Source organism: Numenius arquata, chromosome 17, assembly GCF_964106895.1.
Source record: "Numenius arquata chromosome 17, bNumArq3.hap1.1, whole genome shotgun sequence".
Lineage (NCBI taxonomy): Eukaryota > Metazoa > Chordata > Aves > Charadriiformes > Scolopacidae > Numenius > Numenius arquata.
In genome coordinates, this window is record NC_133592.1 from 11,386,605 (window position 1) to 11,406,241 (window position 19,637).

The 19,637-nt window shown below is 50.5% G+C and overlaps 1 protein-coding gene across 1 annotated transcript in view; it reads left to right on the forward strand.

Annotated features, from left to right (window-relative positions):
• Positions 1–2,582: 2,582 nt before the first annotated feature.
• STX8 (syntaxin 8) overlaps positions 2,583–19,637 on the forward strand; it is a 120,644-nt gene continuing 103,589 nt past the window's right edge. The window contains exons 1-4 of the mRNA XM_074160144.1: positions 2,583–2,635; positions 3,096–3,195; positions 6,761–6,855; positions 9,255–9,365. Of these exons, the coding sequence (XP_074016245.1) occupies positions 2,619–2,635; positions 3,096–3,195; positions 6,761–6,855; positions 9,255–9,365 (323 nt within the window). The 5' untranslated portion in view covers positions 2,583–2,618. The remainder of the gene's footprint in view (positions 2,636–3,095; positions 3,196–6,760; positions 6,856–9,254; positions 9,366–19,637) is intronic.

Sequence of the window (19,637 nt, forward strand, 5' to 3'; positions counted from 1 at the left end):
CTTCGCAGCCAAAATATTGACAGTGTCAACACCATCCAGCGTCACGGTGCCTTCCTGGCAGCCCAGCCCTGCCCGCTGCTGCTGGCAGGGGGACAGGGACATCGCTGTGGGCAGGGGAGGGCAGGGAGAGGCAATGGGTCTTATCTGGGGATGGGCAGGAACCGGCGATGGAGCTGAGGATTTGGGAAGGAAAACGGCAGCTGCCTTAAGGAAGGGAAGGCAGGAGGCAGGGGGGAAAGGCCGTGGGGAGCCCATGGGGCTGGAGCAGCCCTGCCCGAGGGGGACAGCCTGCGTGTCGGGGTGCTGTGAGTGGCACCGTGGCGGGGACGGGTTAAAGCAACCTCGGGAATTGCAGGCCAGGGTGGGAAAGGGACAGGGGACAAGTTCATGTGGCGGAAGGAAGGAGAGAGGAAAGAGGGAGGATGGAGGGAGGAACAAGAGAGGAAAGAGAGAGGATGGAGGGAGGAACAAGAGAGGAAAGAGAGAGGAAGAATGAAGGAGGGAGAAAGGAAAGAGAGAGGAAGGAAGGAGGGAGGAAGGAGGAAGGGAGGAGAGAGGAAGGACAGAGGAAGGAGGAAGGAAGGAGGAAGGGAGGAGAGAGGAAGGACAGAGGAGGAAGGGCAGAGGAGGGAGGGAGGGAGGAGGAAGGGAAGGAGAGAGGGAGGGAGGAGGGAAGGAGGGAAGGGAAGAAGGGAGGAAACGGAAGGAAGGGCTGGATCTTTACATCTCACAGTATATTTTGTGCTTCTCTGGAAGATTACAAAGGGCTCCTAGAAAATCAGGAAGAAGCAACGGGCTTGGATGCAGGTTTGCTCCTGACCCAAGCATCCTTCTGCCATTCCCAGTCCCCGAGGGCACGGGGATACCCCAGCCTGGGGACAACGCCTGTGTCCCTGTGCTTTCTCTGCCTCCTGGTTTTCTCTGTCCCAGCTATTCTCCAACCCGCTGTACCAAAGTCTGGGTTGAAGGTTCCTCCGCTGCCGTGCTCACAGCTGTACATTTTAATCCAGACCATAATGTTATTAATGCAATAGCGATATACAGATGTCCCGATGGCATCAAGGCACGCAAGTGGGTGCAAGCTCCGTGCAAGAGACCGTGGGTGCCCCGAGGAGCTGCCACTGAGTTCACAGCTCGCTGTCAACGTGCAAAATTGAAAACATAAAGGATTTTCTTCCTCAGCAGCGAAGGCCGGAGGCGTGCGAGACCCCGGGCCCAGCCTGATGCATGAGCCTTCATCCCTGCCCGTGCAGCAGCATCGCCCAGTGCTCACTGCGAGCATCCCAAATCCCTCCTGGGCTTAGGAAAAGCATCGAATACTCTGGGGGTGCCAGTAGCGCCCCAAGAGGTTGCAAAAGGTTTCAAAGGGGGCCCTGGCTGCAGATTAAAACGTGACGCTGTAGAGAGATGGCGGATGGAGGAGATGGCTGAGGACGAGGGGTGTCAGTTGCTTGTGAGGGCTCTCCCCCTGTTCCTCAGCTGGCTCTGCACACCCCGCACCTGGTACTGCACCCCCTGCACCCCTACACCCGGTACTGCACCCCCTGCACCCGGTACTGCACCCCCTGCACCCCTACACCTGGTACTGCACACCCTGCACCCTACACTTCTGCACCTTGTGCAGCACAACCGGCACCTTTGCACCCGCGGACCGCTGCAGGCTGCACTGTACACCCTGCATCCTGCACCGCTGCCTTGGGCACTTCTGCACCTCTGCACCCATGCACCTCTGCGCTGTGCACCTCTGCATCTCTGCATCCTGTGCCCTGCACCTTTGCCCCCCTGCACCCATGGGCCCTGCACCTCTGCGCCCCTGCACCCATGGACCCTGCAACTCTGCCTCCCTGCACCTCCGAACCCCTGCACCCATGCACCTCGCACCTCTGCATCCTGCCCCTCTGCACCCCTGCATCCATGCACTCCATGCACCTCTGCGCCCCTGAACCCTCCACCCCGGCACCCTGCACCCCCGCACCCTACATCCCATGCACCTCTGCACCCCCATGCATCCCATGCACCCCCATGCATCCCATGCACCTCCACACCCCCATGCATCCCATGCACCCCTGCAACCCATGCACCCCCACGCATCCCATGCACCCCTGCACCCCCATGCATCCCATGCACCCTGCCCCTCTGCACCCCTGCATCCATGCAATCCATGCACCTCTGTACCCCTGAACCCTGCACCCCCGCACCCTACATCCCATGCACCCTGCATCCCATGCACCTCTGCACCCCCATGCATCCCATGCACCCTGCAACACATGAACCTCTGCATCCTGCCCCTCTGCGCCCCTGAACCCTGCACCCCGGCACCCTGCATCCCCCCCACCCTGCATCCCATGCACCTCTGCACCCCCATGCATCCCATGTACCCCCATGCACCCCCATGCACCCTGCAACCCATGCACCTCTACATCCTGCCCCTCTGCACCCATGCACCCCTGAACCCTGCACCCCATGCACCTCTGCACCCCTGAACGCTGTTCCCACGCACCTCTGCCCCCGCGCCTGCGCACGGCGGGGTTTGGCGCGCGGCGGGGTTTGGCCCTCGGCGGCCGCCGTCGTCACCTGACCCGAGCCGGAAGCGCGGGGCTCTTCCGGGCGGCGGCGCGATGGCTCCGGACCCCTGGTGAGCGCCGGCTCGGGGCGGCTCCCCCGGGTCACCCGCGCTGCCAGCGCCCCCCTACCCTCGCCGAGGGGCTCCCGGGCCCGCCCCAGGGGCTCTGGGCCGTCCGCGGGCGCCGCCGGCCGGCCCCGAGCCTGCCCGTCCCCGGTAGCCAGCGGGCCCGCCGCTGACGGGGGCCGGGGCCGGGCGAGCCGCGCTCCGCGGCGGCCTGTGCAGAGCCAGGCCCGGCTCTGCGCGCCCCCAGCCCTCCCTGCACCCCGCTTGGCTTGGGGGGTGGGGGGTGTCCCCTTCCCTACACAGCGCTTTTTTGCCCCCCAAAAAGCTAATTTTAGGTAAATGTGAAAGGCTCTGCTGGGGTTTGGGCGCCTGTGGAGGGTCACGGGAGGTTTCCCGGCAGAGCCAGGCCCCAGGGGCGGGAGGGCGATGCTGCGGGGGGCGCTCAGCTGCACCCTCTCCTCCCCAGGCTCCCGCTTTACGACACCGCTTGCCAGGTGGCCCAGGAGGTGGCTGAGAGGATCCAGGAGCGCAACCGGTACCAGAGGAACGGGGAGAGTTCAGCCAAGGTACTGCCCTGCCGGCGGGCTGTCAACGCGGGCGTTCTGAGCCAGATGTCGCTTCAACAGCTCTAAATGCTGGTCGGGCATTAAATTTGCAGGAGTCAGATGTGTCTCGGAAGCTGTAAATCCTGAATTTCCTGCCTCTCTGGGAGTACTCACCAGGCGACACAGCCCGGAACCCTGCGGGGAAGGGGGTGATGCTCCCCTGCCTGGTGGATCCGGGGACCCAGCCATGCCAGGGCATGGGGCTGCCAGCCGGGAGCCTGCGGATTAAAAGTCAACGTCTAATGGCAGAGACCTAATATTAATAGTTCTTTAAGATTTCCGTAAAGAAAACAAGAGTACGCTTTCTAAATTAACGGTAGCTTTTCAGTGTCACAAAAGCAATCTTGGATTTAATCGTAATGAATCTTTTATGGGTGCGCTGTCGCTGGTTTTACAGAAAGAGAGAAGGGGAAGCCGCGGGGGTGCAGGGCACGCACTGCTGACTGCTCGCAGCTGTCGCTGCCGGGAGCGGAACTGTGTTCAGAGATCCTCTGTCTTAAGAGGTGTCGGGATGCGCATCAGCTTCTGTGTCCTCCTCTCTGTGTAAATATTGAATAGATACGTTTCCCCGTGAGGCTGGCATCCTTCCTGTCCGTAGTGGCTGTAGATGAGATGAAATATGTATTTTGTGGCCTTTTTTAGCTCCATTTCTAACAAAATGTAAGACCGGAGTTAAATATGAATGAGAAGCAGAAGTTAGAACTTAGCCAGGAATATTATGTTCTCTGCCTCTTCACACTTCCTGGTTAAAAACTAAACTAAAATAAAAAGATTCTCAGGAGGCTGCTTTCTTTAGGACTAAAAGCCTCGTCCTTTCCTTCAAGAAGCGCCGGAGCCTGCTTGATTGCACGCCCTGGGGATGGTGCCATTAACTTCTCCCTTGGCTGCGTTAAGATGAAAATGGTTGGAAGCCCCGGAGTTAGTCTTTTATAATAATTTGCGTGATTAAAACCCCACCGATTTATTTTGTAGACTCTGCCCCCCTTTATAGCAGGGTTGTAGTGTGACGTGTGATCACCGAATCTTCTTTGCCAGGCTCTTTGCTGATAGCTCTTCAAATAAAATATCATTTTTTGGAAATGTTTCCTTTGAAGAAATGTCGAAGGAAGCTGTGTGGGCTTTGTACAATAATCGCTGCTTTTTAGTGAATGACTCAAATTTGGCACGAATTGAAAAGAGGTTTCAGAAGGCCCAAATAAGTGGGATTTGAGAGAAATATTTTCTCTAGCCGTAGAATGGGGAGGAAGCTTTAGAGGTGGCGATTAAACTCCTTGCTTTCAGGTTGATGAGGTATTAGCAATTAGACAGATACATACTTAAGCAATAGAAGGCTAATAAAAAGATTGCTGCTTAATCCATCTGTGTTTATAGAGGACAAAGTTCTCTGTTGGCATCACTGCCATCGGTGACGTGTTCCCAAAAACCCCAACAAAACCTTGTCTTAGTGTTGTTTGAAACCTTTCTCGTACAGTAACTCTGCTCCGTTGTGTTTTATGGAAACATTACACGGTTGACTTGGCTTCTTCATAAAATCATTTGTTCCATGCCCTGTGTTTTCCAAGCGCAGTTTCCCTTTAATCCATTAACAGTTAAAGAGGAATATTTGGCAGTGTTTGATTCTACTGTAAACAAGTTTCCAACAATGAGAGAGTTGTTTTCATAACAGAGAGGCATGTTGAGAAATCCACGGCTGAGCAGTCTCATATTCTATGACTCCTGAATGTTTTAACGGAGGAAAAAAAAAATCTTTGGAGGTATTTGCCTGGTGAGGAGAATGTAAACAAGATTTTATTTTTAAAGTGTTTTGCCATTAGCGTGGCTAAAAAAACTTACTGCGTATTACTGAGCAAAAAATAGAGCATTAGATTTAAAATGGGGAATAAAAAAAAACAAAACCCAACGCTGTAGGGAAAGATTTCAAACCAGGACTTACCATCTCTGAACTCTGCTCTATTGAGCTCATCTTCAGACTTCCATGCATTTCTCTTTTTCTTTTTTTCTTTTTTTTTCCTTCAGTGGAAGTGAAACCTTTTGTTACAGCCCGGCAGCTTCTGGCCAGAGTAGCAGAGGGAGTCTCTATGTCGGATGACTCTCTCAGACCTCTGTACCTTTACGTTACTTTGCTGTTCTGGGCCGATTAAACACAGCGTTCTCCAGCCGGACACCACTGCAGGGACTGTACATGTGGAACGATAAGGCTTTTTATTGCCTAATTGCAGAGCTAGAGGGTGTGCAGGGGGTTGACCTTTCTTAAAAGCATTTACACCCCATCCTGGCTTTGGAAAGGATGCCTTGGTGTTTGGCAGAAGGTGGATTTTGCAGCTCTCTGCTCTGGCTGCGTATTCTCAGCGTGGTTGCATCTGCTTTCTGTCGTAGTTGGTAGCGTTGGAGGAGAAGTCTCACTGAGTCAGAGAGATTTAAACTTCTGATGCATCAGGGGATTTTTGGGGGAGCTCCCGCTCCATCCCTGCGCAGATCCCAGGCGCAGTTTAGCTCTAGGCAGGATCCTTGTAGCGCGGCGGGCGCTCAGTGAGACTTTGGTGTCTGGCTGTTGCCTCTGTGTCTTTAGGAATGCAGGAACGGGAGTCAAAGCAAATCCTCCTCTTCTGTTACTGGTTTATCACCCAGAGCATCTGAGGTTGCGAACCGTTAGAACCCACAGCGGGGCTAAGATCTTGTAAACAAGAAGCTCATAAAGTCTTAATTAGGATGACTTGCATAGTTAATTGCAGTTACAGTGTTTTTTCCTAGTATGTTCTACATAACTGGAATGAAAAGAAATAACGTTTATGGAGGAAAATCCCAGAGGATAATGTCAGCCCAGCTTGGGAAGGGGTGGGGAGAGAAGAGAGGATTCCCGCAGACCTTGGGTTGCAGCAGGGGAGAATGTGAAGGACTTAACGATGCTTTTAGTAAGAACAGACACCTCTGAATCTTGGTCAGGTCGGTTGTGAGAAAGGACCGGGAGTCATAGGTGCTGCTGAACAGGGAAATGGGATTTGAATTTCTTTGGGATCTTTAGTTTAAAGCCCGGAGGAGTTCAGTGGAGGGAGTGTCTGACCCTGTAGCAAGGTTTCCTCTGGTCCTGGGCGCTGGGGAAGAAACCTGGTGGCAGAAGCAGCTGGTGCCTCTGTTTGTATTAAAGATCAGAGGAAAGAACTGGAAAACTAACTGGAAAAGTCTTAAAATGTGCTGGAATACTTTGCCCGTATAAAGGAGTGTTTTTATAATGACTTGAAAGAAAGTCATTATAAGCTCTCCATATTAAACAGCATTAATGCATTAAAATTGTGTTTGCGAAACTAGTACTATTTATCTCGTTATTTTGTAAGCAGTCCAGACCAGTTCACTTCATCGCTCCCCTGGTGGCTGTGAGTCGGGCTTTCTGGGTTTGGAATGGAGCCCTTCACACTAGCACAGCTGAAGTTAAATATATTTAACTTACGCCTGCATGTAGTAGTATTAAATTTTCTGCAGATATAACTCAGACTGAAAAAAAAAAAACCCTCTCTTTCTTCCCCTTCAGCTGAATGTGATTATCAGATCGTCGTTGCAGAACCTCAGAGAGAAGATTGATCAGCTGAGGGACTTGCTGCTTCGGGCTGTATCAACACACCAGATGTATCTGTGTAAACACCAGCTCACCGACCTTTCTGTGCTGTGGGAGAGAGTGGAAAAATGTGCTGTAATTACTCTGTCACACACTTGGGGTTTTTCCCTCATTCCATTTTTAGAAGAGTTTGTCTGTGCTGCTGTTTAATGTTTTCGCTGCAGCCGCGGAATTGGGAGTGTGGGCATGAGGCTGGCCCTGGGTACGTTTGTGTCGGAGAAAAGCTTAACGAGATGGTCCGAATAACCTCGGAGCTGCCATCCTCTTGCCTGTGTGCTGGTTTGTGAGCTGAGATCACTTGGTTTTTCAACAGAAAACTCACTGATGGGTGATATTCTCTCGGCTCAGTTGCTTGGCTGCAGGGCTTGCTGGTGCTGGCGAGAAGGAAGGGTGAAGCCTTGGGCAGGGATGTGGCAGCCCTGACTTGGACTGACCCAAGGAGCACTGGAACTGCATCTTCAGAATGATGTCAAAGTGTTTTAAAATATGCCTTAGAAAGAAATCACAGGTTTTCTTCTGGGAGTTTTACCCTGTGGCCTGGCTTGGATTTGCTGCTCTTTCTGTATGCTGGGATAGGCAGGCTTAGGGTGTCAAGGAAGTCCATCTGTCTCCCTGCGGATACCCAGCAGCAATCTGATTTAATGAATGAATGTTTAAATTCAAGCTTAGTATGGCAGAAATCCTGTTTAATTTCAAGCTTAGTGTGACAGAAATCCCTTCTAAGCATAGCCCCCTGAGCGCTGATGGCCAGGGGTAAAACTTTTCATGTCCAGTAAGCACTTGAGAGAGATGAATCCCATCCCTGGAGGGGTTCAAGGCCAGGTTGGATGGGGCTTGGAGCAACCTGGTCTGGTGGGAGGTGTCCCTGCCCAGGGCAGGGGAGTTGGAAGTCGATGATCTTTAAGGTCTCTTCCAACCCAAACCACTCTGTGAGTCTATGAATGCTATTGCTGTGGCAGAAAACACAGATCAGTTCAGCTGGTGCATAATCTACTGAGCAGTACTTGGGAGAGAGTTAATAGTCCTTCAAAATGTCACTAAGATTAATTAACAAAAAGCAAGCACATGTTCCCTGTCGAGTCTGCAGCACTTCAGGGCGTCTTGTCTTTCAGAGATACTGCATGAATTGTTTTCCTGCTGCATCAGTGGCCGTCAGGGTGTTCCGCTGGTGAATTGCAAATGGAAACAGATGCTCTTTTGGTTGTTCACCGGCTCTTGCCTGGGAGCGACTCACCTTGTCTGTGGTATGAGCCGCCGGAGAAATAAGCCCTGAAGGACCCTGCTGATTTGAAAAGCTCTGTTCTATTTGGGCCTGCCCCGGTTATATCGTAAAAGTGTGAGATGGAGCTCTTTTAAGAAGAGTCATCCTTCCCTGAACTGAACCCCTGCAGTACGTTAGACATTGTCAGTGTTACATCAGCTGGGTAGGACTTCTCAAAGCAGAATTATGTTGAATTCTGGAGGGGGAAATGCTAATCTTAAAACTTATGCTAATTTGGCAGCAAGTAGCCTTCCAGTTCATAGATTCATAGATTGGTCCAGGCCGGAAGGGACCTCCAAAGGTCATCTGGTCTGACCTTCCCACAGTCAGCAGGGACACCCCCAACTAGACCAGGTTGCCCAGGGCCTTGTCGAGCTTCACCTTGAATATCTCCAGGGAAGGGGCCTCAACCACCTCCCCGGGCAACCTGTTCCAGTGTTCCACCACCCTCAGAGTAAAGAACTTTTTCCTAATATCCGATCTAAATCTCCCTTTCTCCAACTTAAAACCATTGCCCCTCGTCCTGTCACTGCAGGCCTTTGTAAACAGACCCTCCCCAGCCTTCCTGTAGCCCCCCTCAGGTACTGGAGGCCGCTATGAGGTCTCCCCGGAGCCTCCTCTTCTCCAGGCTGAACAACCCCAGCTCCCTCAGCCTGTCCTCGTAGCAGAGGTGCTCCAGCCCCCTGATCATTTTGGTGGCCCTCCTCTGGACCCGCTCCATCAGGTCCATGTCCTTTCTATATTGAGGGCTCCAGACCTGCACACAGTACTCCAGGGGAGGTCTCACCAGAGCAGAGCAAAGTGGCAGAATCACCTCTCTGGATCTGCTGGCAACACTTCTCTTGATGCGGCCCAGGATGTGATTGGCCTTCTGGGCTGCAAGGTCTCTTACTACTTTGAGATGATGGCCCAGAGATCACTCTGTGGTCACTTTATGAAACTTTTTCTTTAGAGTAACAGCAGATTTCATTCAGAAAAATGTGACCTATCCTTCTCTTAGATATTACAGAGTTAAAATAGTTCCTCTAGTTAATTTTGATGGTCAGGAGGTCTGATTTATTTTAAGAATGTATAACAGGTAGTATTTAATATAGTAAAATTAAAGTTTTCCAGTGTTTTTGAGTTTGGTCCTTAACCATGTGTCCTCAGCACGCAGCTGGAGGGCGACAGGAGGCAGAATCTGGTGGACGACCTTCTCACACGGCAGAAACAACTTGAGGCATCTTACAAGAACGAAGGTCCGGAACCAGACGTGATAAGGTAGGACATCGTCACCTCACATGGACAGTGGGCTTTGTGCTCTGAATAGGTCTCAACATAATATTAAGTGCATCCGTTGAACTCATTTACCTCCACATGAAGCAAACTGGGGTTTCGTTTGCTTTTTTTTCTAGTGACAGTGTCATATATGTCTAGAGAGCTGGGGAGGAATGGGGAGTAATATGGGTAATACTGGCAGAGTCACCTGTGGAGTGGGGCCGATGGGTGCCGCCGTACGAGGTCTGCTTGAATTAGTGGGAAGAAAACCGTCAGGATGAGGTTTAAGCTTCGCACCATCCCTGGTGATGATGATGTGCAGCAATCAGCGGGGGCCTTCAAATGGAATACATTCCTGTTTCCAGTTTGGTGTGTCTTTCACAGCTGGGAAGTATGATTATGGTTAATAGCCTTCAAGTTGTGCTCTCCTTATGCTGTTCTCTTACATCCCCTTCCTAGTGGAAGGAGTTACGTTTTGTCGTCTCTAATAGGTTCTTAGAATCCATCCCTGGTGGTCTCTGTCTTTTCTTGAAGTGTAAAGTTCAGGCCTGTATTATAATTACTAGATTATTAGCAGTGCATGAGTTGGGTTTGGTGGGAGTCACACAGGTGCTGTGTCCATAACATACAAACCACCTTAAGCATGGACTTGGTGTATCATTATATAAAAAGACCTCTTTTACTGCAGATATTGCAGTCCTGCAAACTCAGGGTGCAGTGGCATAAGGCGGGAGGGGTTATTTCCAGTGCTTTGTTGATGGCCTTTTGAATTTTATCTGTTTCCAGTCAGGTCAGCACCGGTTTTTGCCTGTGGAATTCCACTCGGGAGCATTTGGTTGAATTTCAGAGTTCTGGGTAGCTTTGGTTTCTGCGTGAGCGTGTGTCTTGCTAAGGAGCTCCGTGTACCTACTTCACATCCAGGAGCTTTTATGTCTCACCAAAATACCAAGTTAAAAATGCTTGTGAGCAGCAAAATTGAGAGATTCCTGTAAATTTGTTACACTTCTCTTTCCCAATTCAAATAGCAAACCCAGTCTCTCTTTTCTTCTTGAGCTCGCGGGGGCTGTGGGTCAGGCAGGGCTGTGCTCTGCCCTGTAGCCCCACACAGTGTGTTCGTGGGGGCTGTGGGTCAGGCAGGGCCCTGTAGCCCCACACAGTGCTGTGTTTTGTGGGGCTGTGGGTCAGGCAGGGCTGTGCTCTGCCCTGTAGCCCCATAGGGTGGATTTGTGGGGGCTGTGGGTCAGGCAGGGCTGTGCTCTGCCCTGTAGCCCCATAGGGTGGATTTGTGGGGGCTGTGGGTCAGGCAGGGCTGTGCTCTGCCCTGTAGCCCCACACAGTGTGTTCGTGGGGGGTGTGGGTCAGGCAGGGCCCTGTAGCCCCACACAGTGCTGTGTATTTGGGGGCTGTGGGTCAGGCAGGGCTGTGCTCTGCCCTGTAGCCCCATAGGGTGGATTTGTGGGGGCTGTGGGTCAGGCAGGGCTGTGCTCTGCCCTGTAGCCCCACACAGTGCGTTCGTGAGCTGGGTCACACCGTAGGCTGCCCAGAGAGGTGGTGGAGTCTTCTTCTCTGGAGACATTCAAACCCCACCTGGACATGTTCCTGTGGGACCTGCTCTGGGTGACCCTGCTCTGGCAGGGGGTTGGACTGGATGATCTCCAGAGGTCCCTTCCAACCCCAAATCATTCTGTGATTCTGTGACTCTGTGGTGCTGAGCAGAACTTCCCCCCCTCTGCCCACCCGAGTGTGCTGAGATCTGCCTCTGAAGAGCCCGACTGTACTCCTCCGATATGGATGTGCGATAGAAATACATATTTTTAAAAACCTTTTTAGCTTACGCTTCTGATGGCAGGCATTGTCCGATGCCCTCTATTCACTGGAGCTTTTCCGTAGCAAATACCCAGTGTTGTATTTTATGCACTTAGCAGGCTGCTCATGGGAGGGCGAGCGTTAGAGCCCTCCTGAGAAAGTTTCTTGTTGCAATATGTCAGCCCCCAGTCTTAGAACAGAACAAAACTTTGTATACTTTTAACTTCTCATGTTTTTAAAGAAATAGCTGAGCCTTTTTGCTGATGTTCTTTAAGACCCGGTCTCTTTCCAGTGCTGTGCTCTTGGAAAAGGCAGAGAGAGCTTTGAAGCTATTGTGTAATTAAGAACTTGGGTATCACTCACATTGGTACCCTACCTGTTGAAAAGAAGATTTTTTATTTTTTTTTTTTTTTCTAGTTTGTTTACTTTGTGTATCTTGGAGCAGGTATAAGAGGTACTCAAAGCTTAATTGGTAGTTTTCTGTATTCAGGTGTGTATTTGTGTTTTAGAATCATAGAATTGTCTGGGTTGGAAGGGACCTTTCAGATCATCGAGTCCAACCATCAACCTAACTCTGACAAAACCCCATCACTAACCCATGTCTCTAAGCACTACATCAACACGTCTTTTAAATCCCTCCAGGGATGGTGCCTCCACCACTTCCCTGGGCAGCCCATTCCAAGGCTTATTAACCCTTTCCGTGTAAAAATTTTTCCTAATCTCCAATCTGAACCTCCCCTGGTGCAACTTGAGGCCGTTTCCTCTTGTCCCATCGCCTGTTCCTTGGAAGAAGAGACCGACCCCCCCCGGCTACACCCTCCTTTCAGGGAGTTGTAGGGAGCGAGAAGGTCTCCCCTCAGCCTCCTTTTCTCCAGGCTGAACACCCCCAGTTCACCCAGTTTTGGGAGGATCAGTTCAGTAACACTGTGTAGGGGTTGGTTTCTGCTCACTCCTGTTCCCCGGCGCGGCGTTTGGCTCAGCCAAACCTCGTGTTTCACTGCGGTTTGTCGTCTTTGCGTAACTGGACATGGTGAGTGCAACATCTGGGGATGGTAAAACCATGGGCTTTGATGAATCTGTTAATTGTTCTAGGTCTGGCTTCTCCAGAGCGCAGTGCAAACCCAGTTGATGCATCGGTGCTGGCTTTTACCTCTATGGCTGAGTCAACGGAAACAAGTAGCCCGTGGGGACCAGTGGTGTGAGGAAGCTCTTGTGTCACCTGCTCGGAGCAGTCCATCAGCTGATGTGGCCTCTGAAGCATGGCCGTCCCTGCTGTGGGGCAGATCCAGAGCCAGGACTCAACCTGGAGCTGCCCTGGCATGAAGGTGTCGAGGCAGACGGGAGGAAAATACCAAAATCCCACGATAATTTCAAGCTCTGTTAGAAATCATCAGGGAAACCAGTATTTTCCAGCACAAGATAACATCAGAGACAGTATTTATTTGCTGGTGTTGCAAGGCTTGAAGTTTTATAGTTCTCTTTTAACTTCTTTAATTAAAAATGGTTAAAACTATGCCAGCTGTTCTCTGGCTGGTGAACTCCCACCCCTTCCATATTCTCCCTTGTAGGTCTTGTTTTCAGCGGTGCGGGCAGGGACGTAGCCAGGGCCTGAACCTTGTGCCGGTAAATCAAACCTTGCCCTCTTGCCCGAGCCCAGCCGGCACCTAGGTCGGCAGGGAAGGAGCTTGTGTCCCCTGCCTGTCACTCTGCTGGTAGGGACAGAGGGTGACAGCTTCTGGTGGGGTTAAGCTGCTGCTCACGGCTCTGGCTTTCTCTGAAATTACGGGTGACTTCTGGACCAGCCTGTTTTGAATTTCGGTCGGTGGCAAAGGCCGCTCCTCAGCGTGTCTGAAGTCTGAAAGTCAGCTTTTCCCACTGCATTAACAAAATCAGCACATGTTGGTTGATGAAGTTCTAGCGGTGACACTTTTCCCTGGTTTTGTATTGGTTTTCCGTATCTAATCCATCTCTGAAGTGACAGCACACAGTTTCAGAAGTCTTTTTCTTTCCAGCAGTCGTTCCTTTCATTAACCTTCTTGCACCACTGATCACATATTTTATTGTCCCCGTGGCCCGTAACTGTGAAGGTTTTACTAGAATTAATCTTCGTTTATATTTGGTCACCATTCAGTGAGTTTTACATCCTTTGAAAACTGCTGTAAAGCTGTTTCTGAGCGGGAAATACAGTGGCCTTAATGCTCTTAGTATTTATCCCAACTGACAACTCGGGCCGGGGCACGGGGCAGGACGCTGCCTTGCTTTGCTGTAGCATTAATTTACCTTCCGGTATTGTCGGCCTTAATTAAGATGCAACTGGAATTTTCCAGGGGAAAGGTGCTGCTGTTTATGCGCGGGGTCAGTTAAATTTTCTTTAATTGGTTTTCAATAAGGCAATTGCAGTATCTTCTCCCCTCTTTTCTCCTTGGAAAGAGATCCGTGCGGGTTAGTCCGACAGAGTAGAAATCCCCGGGGTTTCACACTATTTGAAATATTGATTTTCCGGAAATCACAATATCAACATTTTGTGAGTCTTTAAACATTGGTGGAGGCAAAGGAATGGAGAACGGTCCTTCTCCTGCCCGACCAGGCGGTCAGTACGTGGAAGTACCTGTCGATCACCAGTGAATCAATAAATTGTGTGCCCTTTAACATGACTTTTTTGGTTTCTCTTTGAGTTTCTCAAAAATACAGAAAGCTTTTGATAGCTGTGGGACACAAGACACCGTAAGTAATCGCTACCCTAGATAACTTTCAGAAGAGTCCATATTTTTGGGTTTTTTTTTTAAAATGTGGGTTACCATTTTCCCACTCAAGTACTTCTCTGTCAGACGTAGGGTGTTTAGGTCTTATTCCAAACGGACATTTTGCCGAATGCCAAATAGACCTCGAGTGTCTGACTTCGGTCAAGCCAGTAGGTGCATAAATGCTTTTGCCAATCTGGCTGCTGTTAATGGAGGAGCAAATGCTTTTTGGAAAATAACATTAAAAATAGTTGCTGAGGTACCTTTAAACTCCTTCCTGCTTTCCTTCCTCCCTCCCAGTTACCATTGGAAGCCCTCCCTGCCGCGGCTATGGATCCTGATGTGATTAGGATGGGTCGGATGGGATTAGGTGTGTGTCCAGGAGATGGATGGGAAGGGTGGAAGGAGAGGTGAATTGTCCATCCAGAAACCTGTGCTTGAGAATGGCTGAAGTTTGAGTAACAGGATCAAATCTAGGGGCTGGGGCAGGATCTTTCCAGCATTAATTATCCTTTGGCTGTGTAATCATGAACCGACAGGGTTGTAGTTGTCTCAACACCCTCCTCATCCACTAAACAGTGTCTCGGTACTTGGGTCACCTTCTGTCCTACCTTGGAGCACCTGGAAGCTCTCTGTAGGTTATAGTGTGTGTGTCCTCACGCAGGCAGCAGGTATGGTGCCTGTAAAACCCAAGGTTGGGTGTGCCCACCCCAAATTTAAGGAAGATGGTGGTAAAATAGTGAACTCTCCTGGGTTTAGTTTGAGTTCAGGGTCCAGTTTGTATCTCTCTTCCTTCAGAACATCCTTAAGGACTTCGCTGAAGTCAGGACTGTGGTTATGGGAAAACTGTATATCTGTGAATTTATAAGGAATAGCAAAGAAAGGACTTAAATACGAAAGTAAGTCAAATGCCACAATTTTAGGCGTTGTGTCTCAGGTTGTGCCTGTTATTAATGTTTAATGCTCGTTAGCCTCAGGAAGAAATGTCGGTAGGAGGGCAGCTTTCAAGGCTGAGCTCTGTGCTTTCTGTTTTGCCTCCTAAATTTGCTCAAAACCACCAGAAGTTTCCTGCCCAAGGTTGTTTCTACATCAGTGGTGTCACTGGGTTGTGCTGGTGTGGCCGTGCTGGCTCTGTAGGAGAACAAATGCCTAACTGGGACCTGTTGGAGGCTGATGTTCCCGTTGCTTGTGCACGGACCTTCCACCAGCCAGGCAGAGGTTCAGGTGTGTCTTGTCCCAGTGTATGGGACCGATGTGGAGTCTATCGAGGTGCGAGTTGCAGGTGATGGGGCTGTTGATCATTTTATGAACAGGACATATACTCTCACAGGGGTAGATTTGTCCCTTCACCTTTTCTCTGAATATAATTGCACAAGATGCATGTTCTTTCTAGAAAGAATTCACCTTTCTTATAATTCTCTCTTAGAGAGGATGGGGTCAGGCTCTTCTCAGTGGTGCCCAGGGACAGGACAAGGGGCAACAGGCACAAGCTGGAACACGGGAAGTTCCATCTAAACATGAGGAGGAATTTCTTTCCTGTGAGGGTGGCAGAGCCCTGGAAGAGGCTGCCCAGAGAGGTGGTGGAGTCTCCATCTCTGGAGACATTCAAAACCCACCTGGACACGTTCCTGTGGGACCTGCTCTGGGTGACCCTGCTTTGGCAGGGGGTTGGACTAGATCATCTCCAGAGGTCCTTTCCAACCCCTACAATTCTGTGATTCTCTCATTCCCAAGGGGTGCAAGTGAGCTGGAGAGGTGAGACTGTTTCAATGAGCTGTTTTAGAATATATTTAGTATTGTGCTCTGTCCAATCTTGCACAGAAAGTAAGGGGTGGTGTAGAAAGAAGGCGGTGATATTTGATAACAAGATTAATCTCTGATGGAAATGTTTATTGTGGTGTTCTTTGGGGATTTGGATAGGAGAGTGAGGCTGCTGTGAAATAAAAATCAAGGCCAGGTTGGAGGGGGCTTGGAGCAACCTGGTCTGGTGGGAGGTGTCCCTGCCCAGGGCAGGGGGTGGCACTGGATGGTCTTTAAGGTCCCTTCCAACCCAAACCACTCTGTGATTCTATGAAAATGGGAGTGTGAATGTTGATATAAAGGTAGCCTTCCCTGGGCACGCTTCTCTGTGTAGGGCTGTCTCCTCTGTGTGGTTTCTTGCCTGTAGCCGTGTTCTGCCAATTGTCTGTCCCACAGCCCGTGGGCAGCTGCTGCGTGCGGCTTCCCGTCACCAAAACTGGTGGGACCAGTTAACCCAACTGCAGGTAAATGGTGTCAAGAGCAACACGGCATGTCCTCAAACATGAGATGTGCTGCTCTTGGTTCTAGTGAGGCCGGGGAGGCCCTCTGCCAGCTGCAGGCAATGCTGCCCCTTCTTCAGGCTTCTTGTGGGGAGGTCCCCACCTGGGAAGGGACCCGGAGAGGATTTGGAAGTGCTCGTGTGGCTTCTCCTGTTGGTTTTTTTTGGAAGGGGAGAGAGCTTTTGTTTGATATGTTCAAATTATACTTGCTTTATTTCCTAGCTTGGAGCTTCCTAAGATACACTGCTGCCAGTGTGAGCAATTAAATGGTAAGTGAGAGGATGCCCCCACTCCTTCGCCAGACCTTGGAGACGGAGCTGAGGTGCCCCCTGGCCCTTCAAAGAGCCCCACGGTACCTCTGGGTCGTTAAGGGAATGTTCAAGTGATCCTGCAACCAATTGTCATATGACCCAGGTTTTGTTTCAAATTCGGTCTTGCTGATCAGTCCTCTAAAGCCCTAAGCCTTGATGTGTGGCCTTGGTCTAAAGTAAGTGCTGGTTGAGTAATCTAAGTTACTCCGGGAGTTTTATAAGAATTATCAGTGAAACAATGGCTTCTGGAAGATAAGCCCTCCCTTGTTAAGCACTGACATAGCTCCCTGATTTTAAACCCCATCATCTTTTATACTTGGGCGCGCTGCTAAGCCTCGTAATTAGTTAAATCTGCTCCCGTAATCAAAAGCTATCCGCACACTCCACTGCTCTGTGACGGTTGCAGAGATTTACGTGATTAACTCCACGGAGGCAGTGGGTGGCTAATTGGATAAGCTTTAATCTTCACACCACCAAAGCGAAACATGGGAAGATCAGAGGAAGTAGGAAGTTCTGCTGTGCTGTGTGGGAAGGTAGTTACCAAACATGTCAAAAAGATTATTGTCACGAGCAGACCAGTTGTCATGACCCAACCGACAAGAACAGGGCAGGTTATTAGGGGGGAGGGAGAGAGAAAATTATTTCACATTTGCTTGCCTCGGCCTTTTCTTAACAGGCAGAACTAGTCGTGTTCTTTTCGGCGAGCAAAGATTCCCTTTGCTTTATTTAAGTAATTTTGTCAGTTGTAATGTTGTTGCTAACCCTAGATTTTGCGGGTTTGCTAATTGAACTGCTGAACTGGGGGGACTCTGGTGATCTTTGCATCTTCAGAAGCGTGATGTTTTTCCATGGTGTTTGGGTTTATGGAATCTGGTCGCTGTCGTGGCGAGGCTGGAAAATACAAGAGCATATTTAACCCCCCAAAAGCACTGCAGAAGGGTAGGGAATGTGTGAAACTGTATCTCAGGGGTGTGTATCTTCATCTAATCCAGCCTGATTCCCTGCCTTGATGAGTTGTAAGTTTTAATGGAGGTGCAAAGAACTGGGAAACAGAAGGATCCTGCTTCCTCTCATTCAGATGTTGCCCATGACGGTGATTGGGGCAGCCTGGATTCTGCTCCACCAGCAGCAGCATGGCTAGGTGAGATGCTGTGATTTACAATAAGCTTTTTTTAGTCCTGTAGCAGAAAAAAAAATTTTTTTTTTTTTCTTCATTCTGACAAATTCATAGAATCATAGAATGGTTAGAGTTGGAAGGGACCTTAAAGATCATCGAGTTCCAACCCCCCTGCCATGGGCAGGGACACCTCCCACCAGACCAGGTCACTCAAAGCCCCATCCAGCCTGGCCTTAAACACTTCCAGGGATGGGGCAGCCACAACTTCCCTGGGCAACCTGTTCCAGTGCCTCACCACCCTCACAGGAAAGAATTTCTTCCTAATATCTAATGTAAATCTCCCCTCTTCCAATTTAAAACCATTACCCTTTGTCCTGTCACTACATCTCCTGACAAAGAGTCCCTCTCCAGCTCTCCCGTAGGCTCCCTTCAGATATTGGAAGGCTGCTATGAGGTCTCCCCGGAGCCTTCTCTTCTCCAGGCTGAACAACGCCAGCTCTCTCAGCCTGTCTTCATAGGGGAGGTGCTCCATCCCTCTGATCATCTTGGTGGCCCTCCGCTGGACCCGTTCCAACAGGTCCATGTCCTCTCTGTGTTGAGGACTCCAAAGCTGGACACAGTATTCCAGGTGGGGTCTCACGAGCACAGAGTAGAGGGGTAGAATCACCTCCCACGACCTGCTGGCCACACTTCTCTTGATGCAGCCCAGGATGGGGTTGGCTTTCTGGGCTTCCAGCACGCACTGCCGGCTCGTGTTGAGCTTCTCATCCACCAACACCCCCAAGTCCTTCTCCTCAGGGCTGCTCTCCAGCCGTTCTCCGTCCAACCTGGATTTGTGCTTGGGATTGCCATGTCCCAGGTGCAGGACCCTGCACTTGGCCTGGTTGAACTTCATGCGATTTGCACAAGCCCATCTCTCAAGCCTTTCCAGGTCCCTCTGGATGGCATCCCTTCCCTCCAGCGTGTCGACCGTGCCACCGAACTTGGTGTTGTCGGCAAACTTGCTAAGGGTGCACTCTATCCCACTGTCTGTCCATGTCTCCGACAAAGATGTTGAACAGCACTGGTCCCAGTACCGACCCCTGAGGAACACCACTCGTCACTGGCCGTCAACTGGACATTGAACCATTGACCACAACCCTTTGAGTGCGGCCATTCAGCCAGTTCCTTATCCACCGAGTGGTCCATCCATCGAACCCATGACTTCCCAATTTTGAGACCAGGATGTCGTGCGGGACAGTGTCAAACGCTTTGCATAAGTCCAGGTAGATGACATCTGTTGCTCTGCCCTTGTCCACCAAGCCTGTGGCAGTATTGTAAAAGGCCACCAAATTTGTCAGGCACGATTTGCCCTTGGTGAAGCCATGCTGGCTGTCTCCAATCACCTCTTTATTTTCCATGTGCCTTAGCAGAGATTCCAGGAGGATCTGCTCCATGATCTTGCCAGGCACAGAGGTGAGGCCGAATTCATTAGCTTGAGATGAAGTTGAATAAATGTATTAAAATCTTAAGTGAGAAGAAGTTAAATGCTCTCAAACTCACCTGGCTGCGGATGCGATATGAGGTGCGTAGTGCGCTGCACACAGGCGAGGGCGTATGTGCCTGTGATTTATGGATGCCCCAAAACTCACGTGGTGATGCATTATTTTTCGGCAGTGTTGGTTCATCTCGCGGCCAGGAGATGGCTCTAGTTCACCATAATTCCTCAAGGAACTCCTGGGTTCTGGATTTTGCTGAATACCCTGCTGTAAGACTCAGGGGTCCCTGGGCAGGGTGCGTTCGCTCCTCGCTCCGCTGCTGCTTGTGCAGAGTGAACTTCTTTGGATACAGGGATTTGACCACAAAATGATTTGATTTAAGCTCAACACGAGCCGGCAGTGCGTGCTGGCAGCCCAGAAAGCCACCCACATCCCGGGCTGCATCAAGAGAAGTGTGGCCAGCAGGTAGTGGGAGGTGATTCTACCCCTCTACTCTGTGCTCGTGAGACCCCACCTGGAATA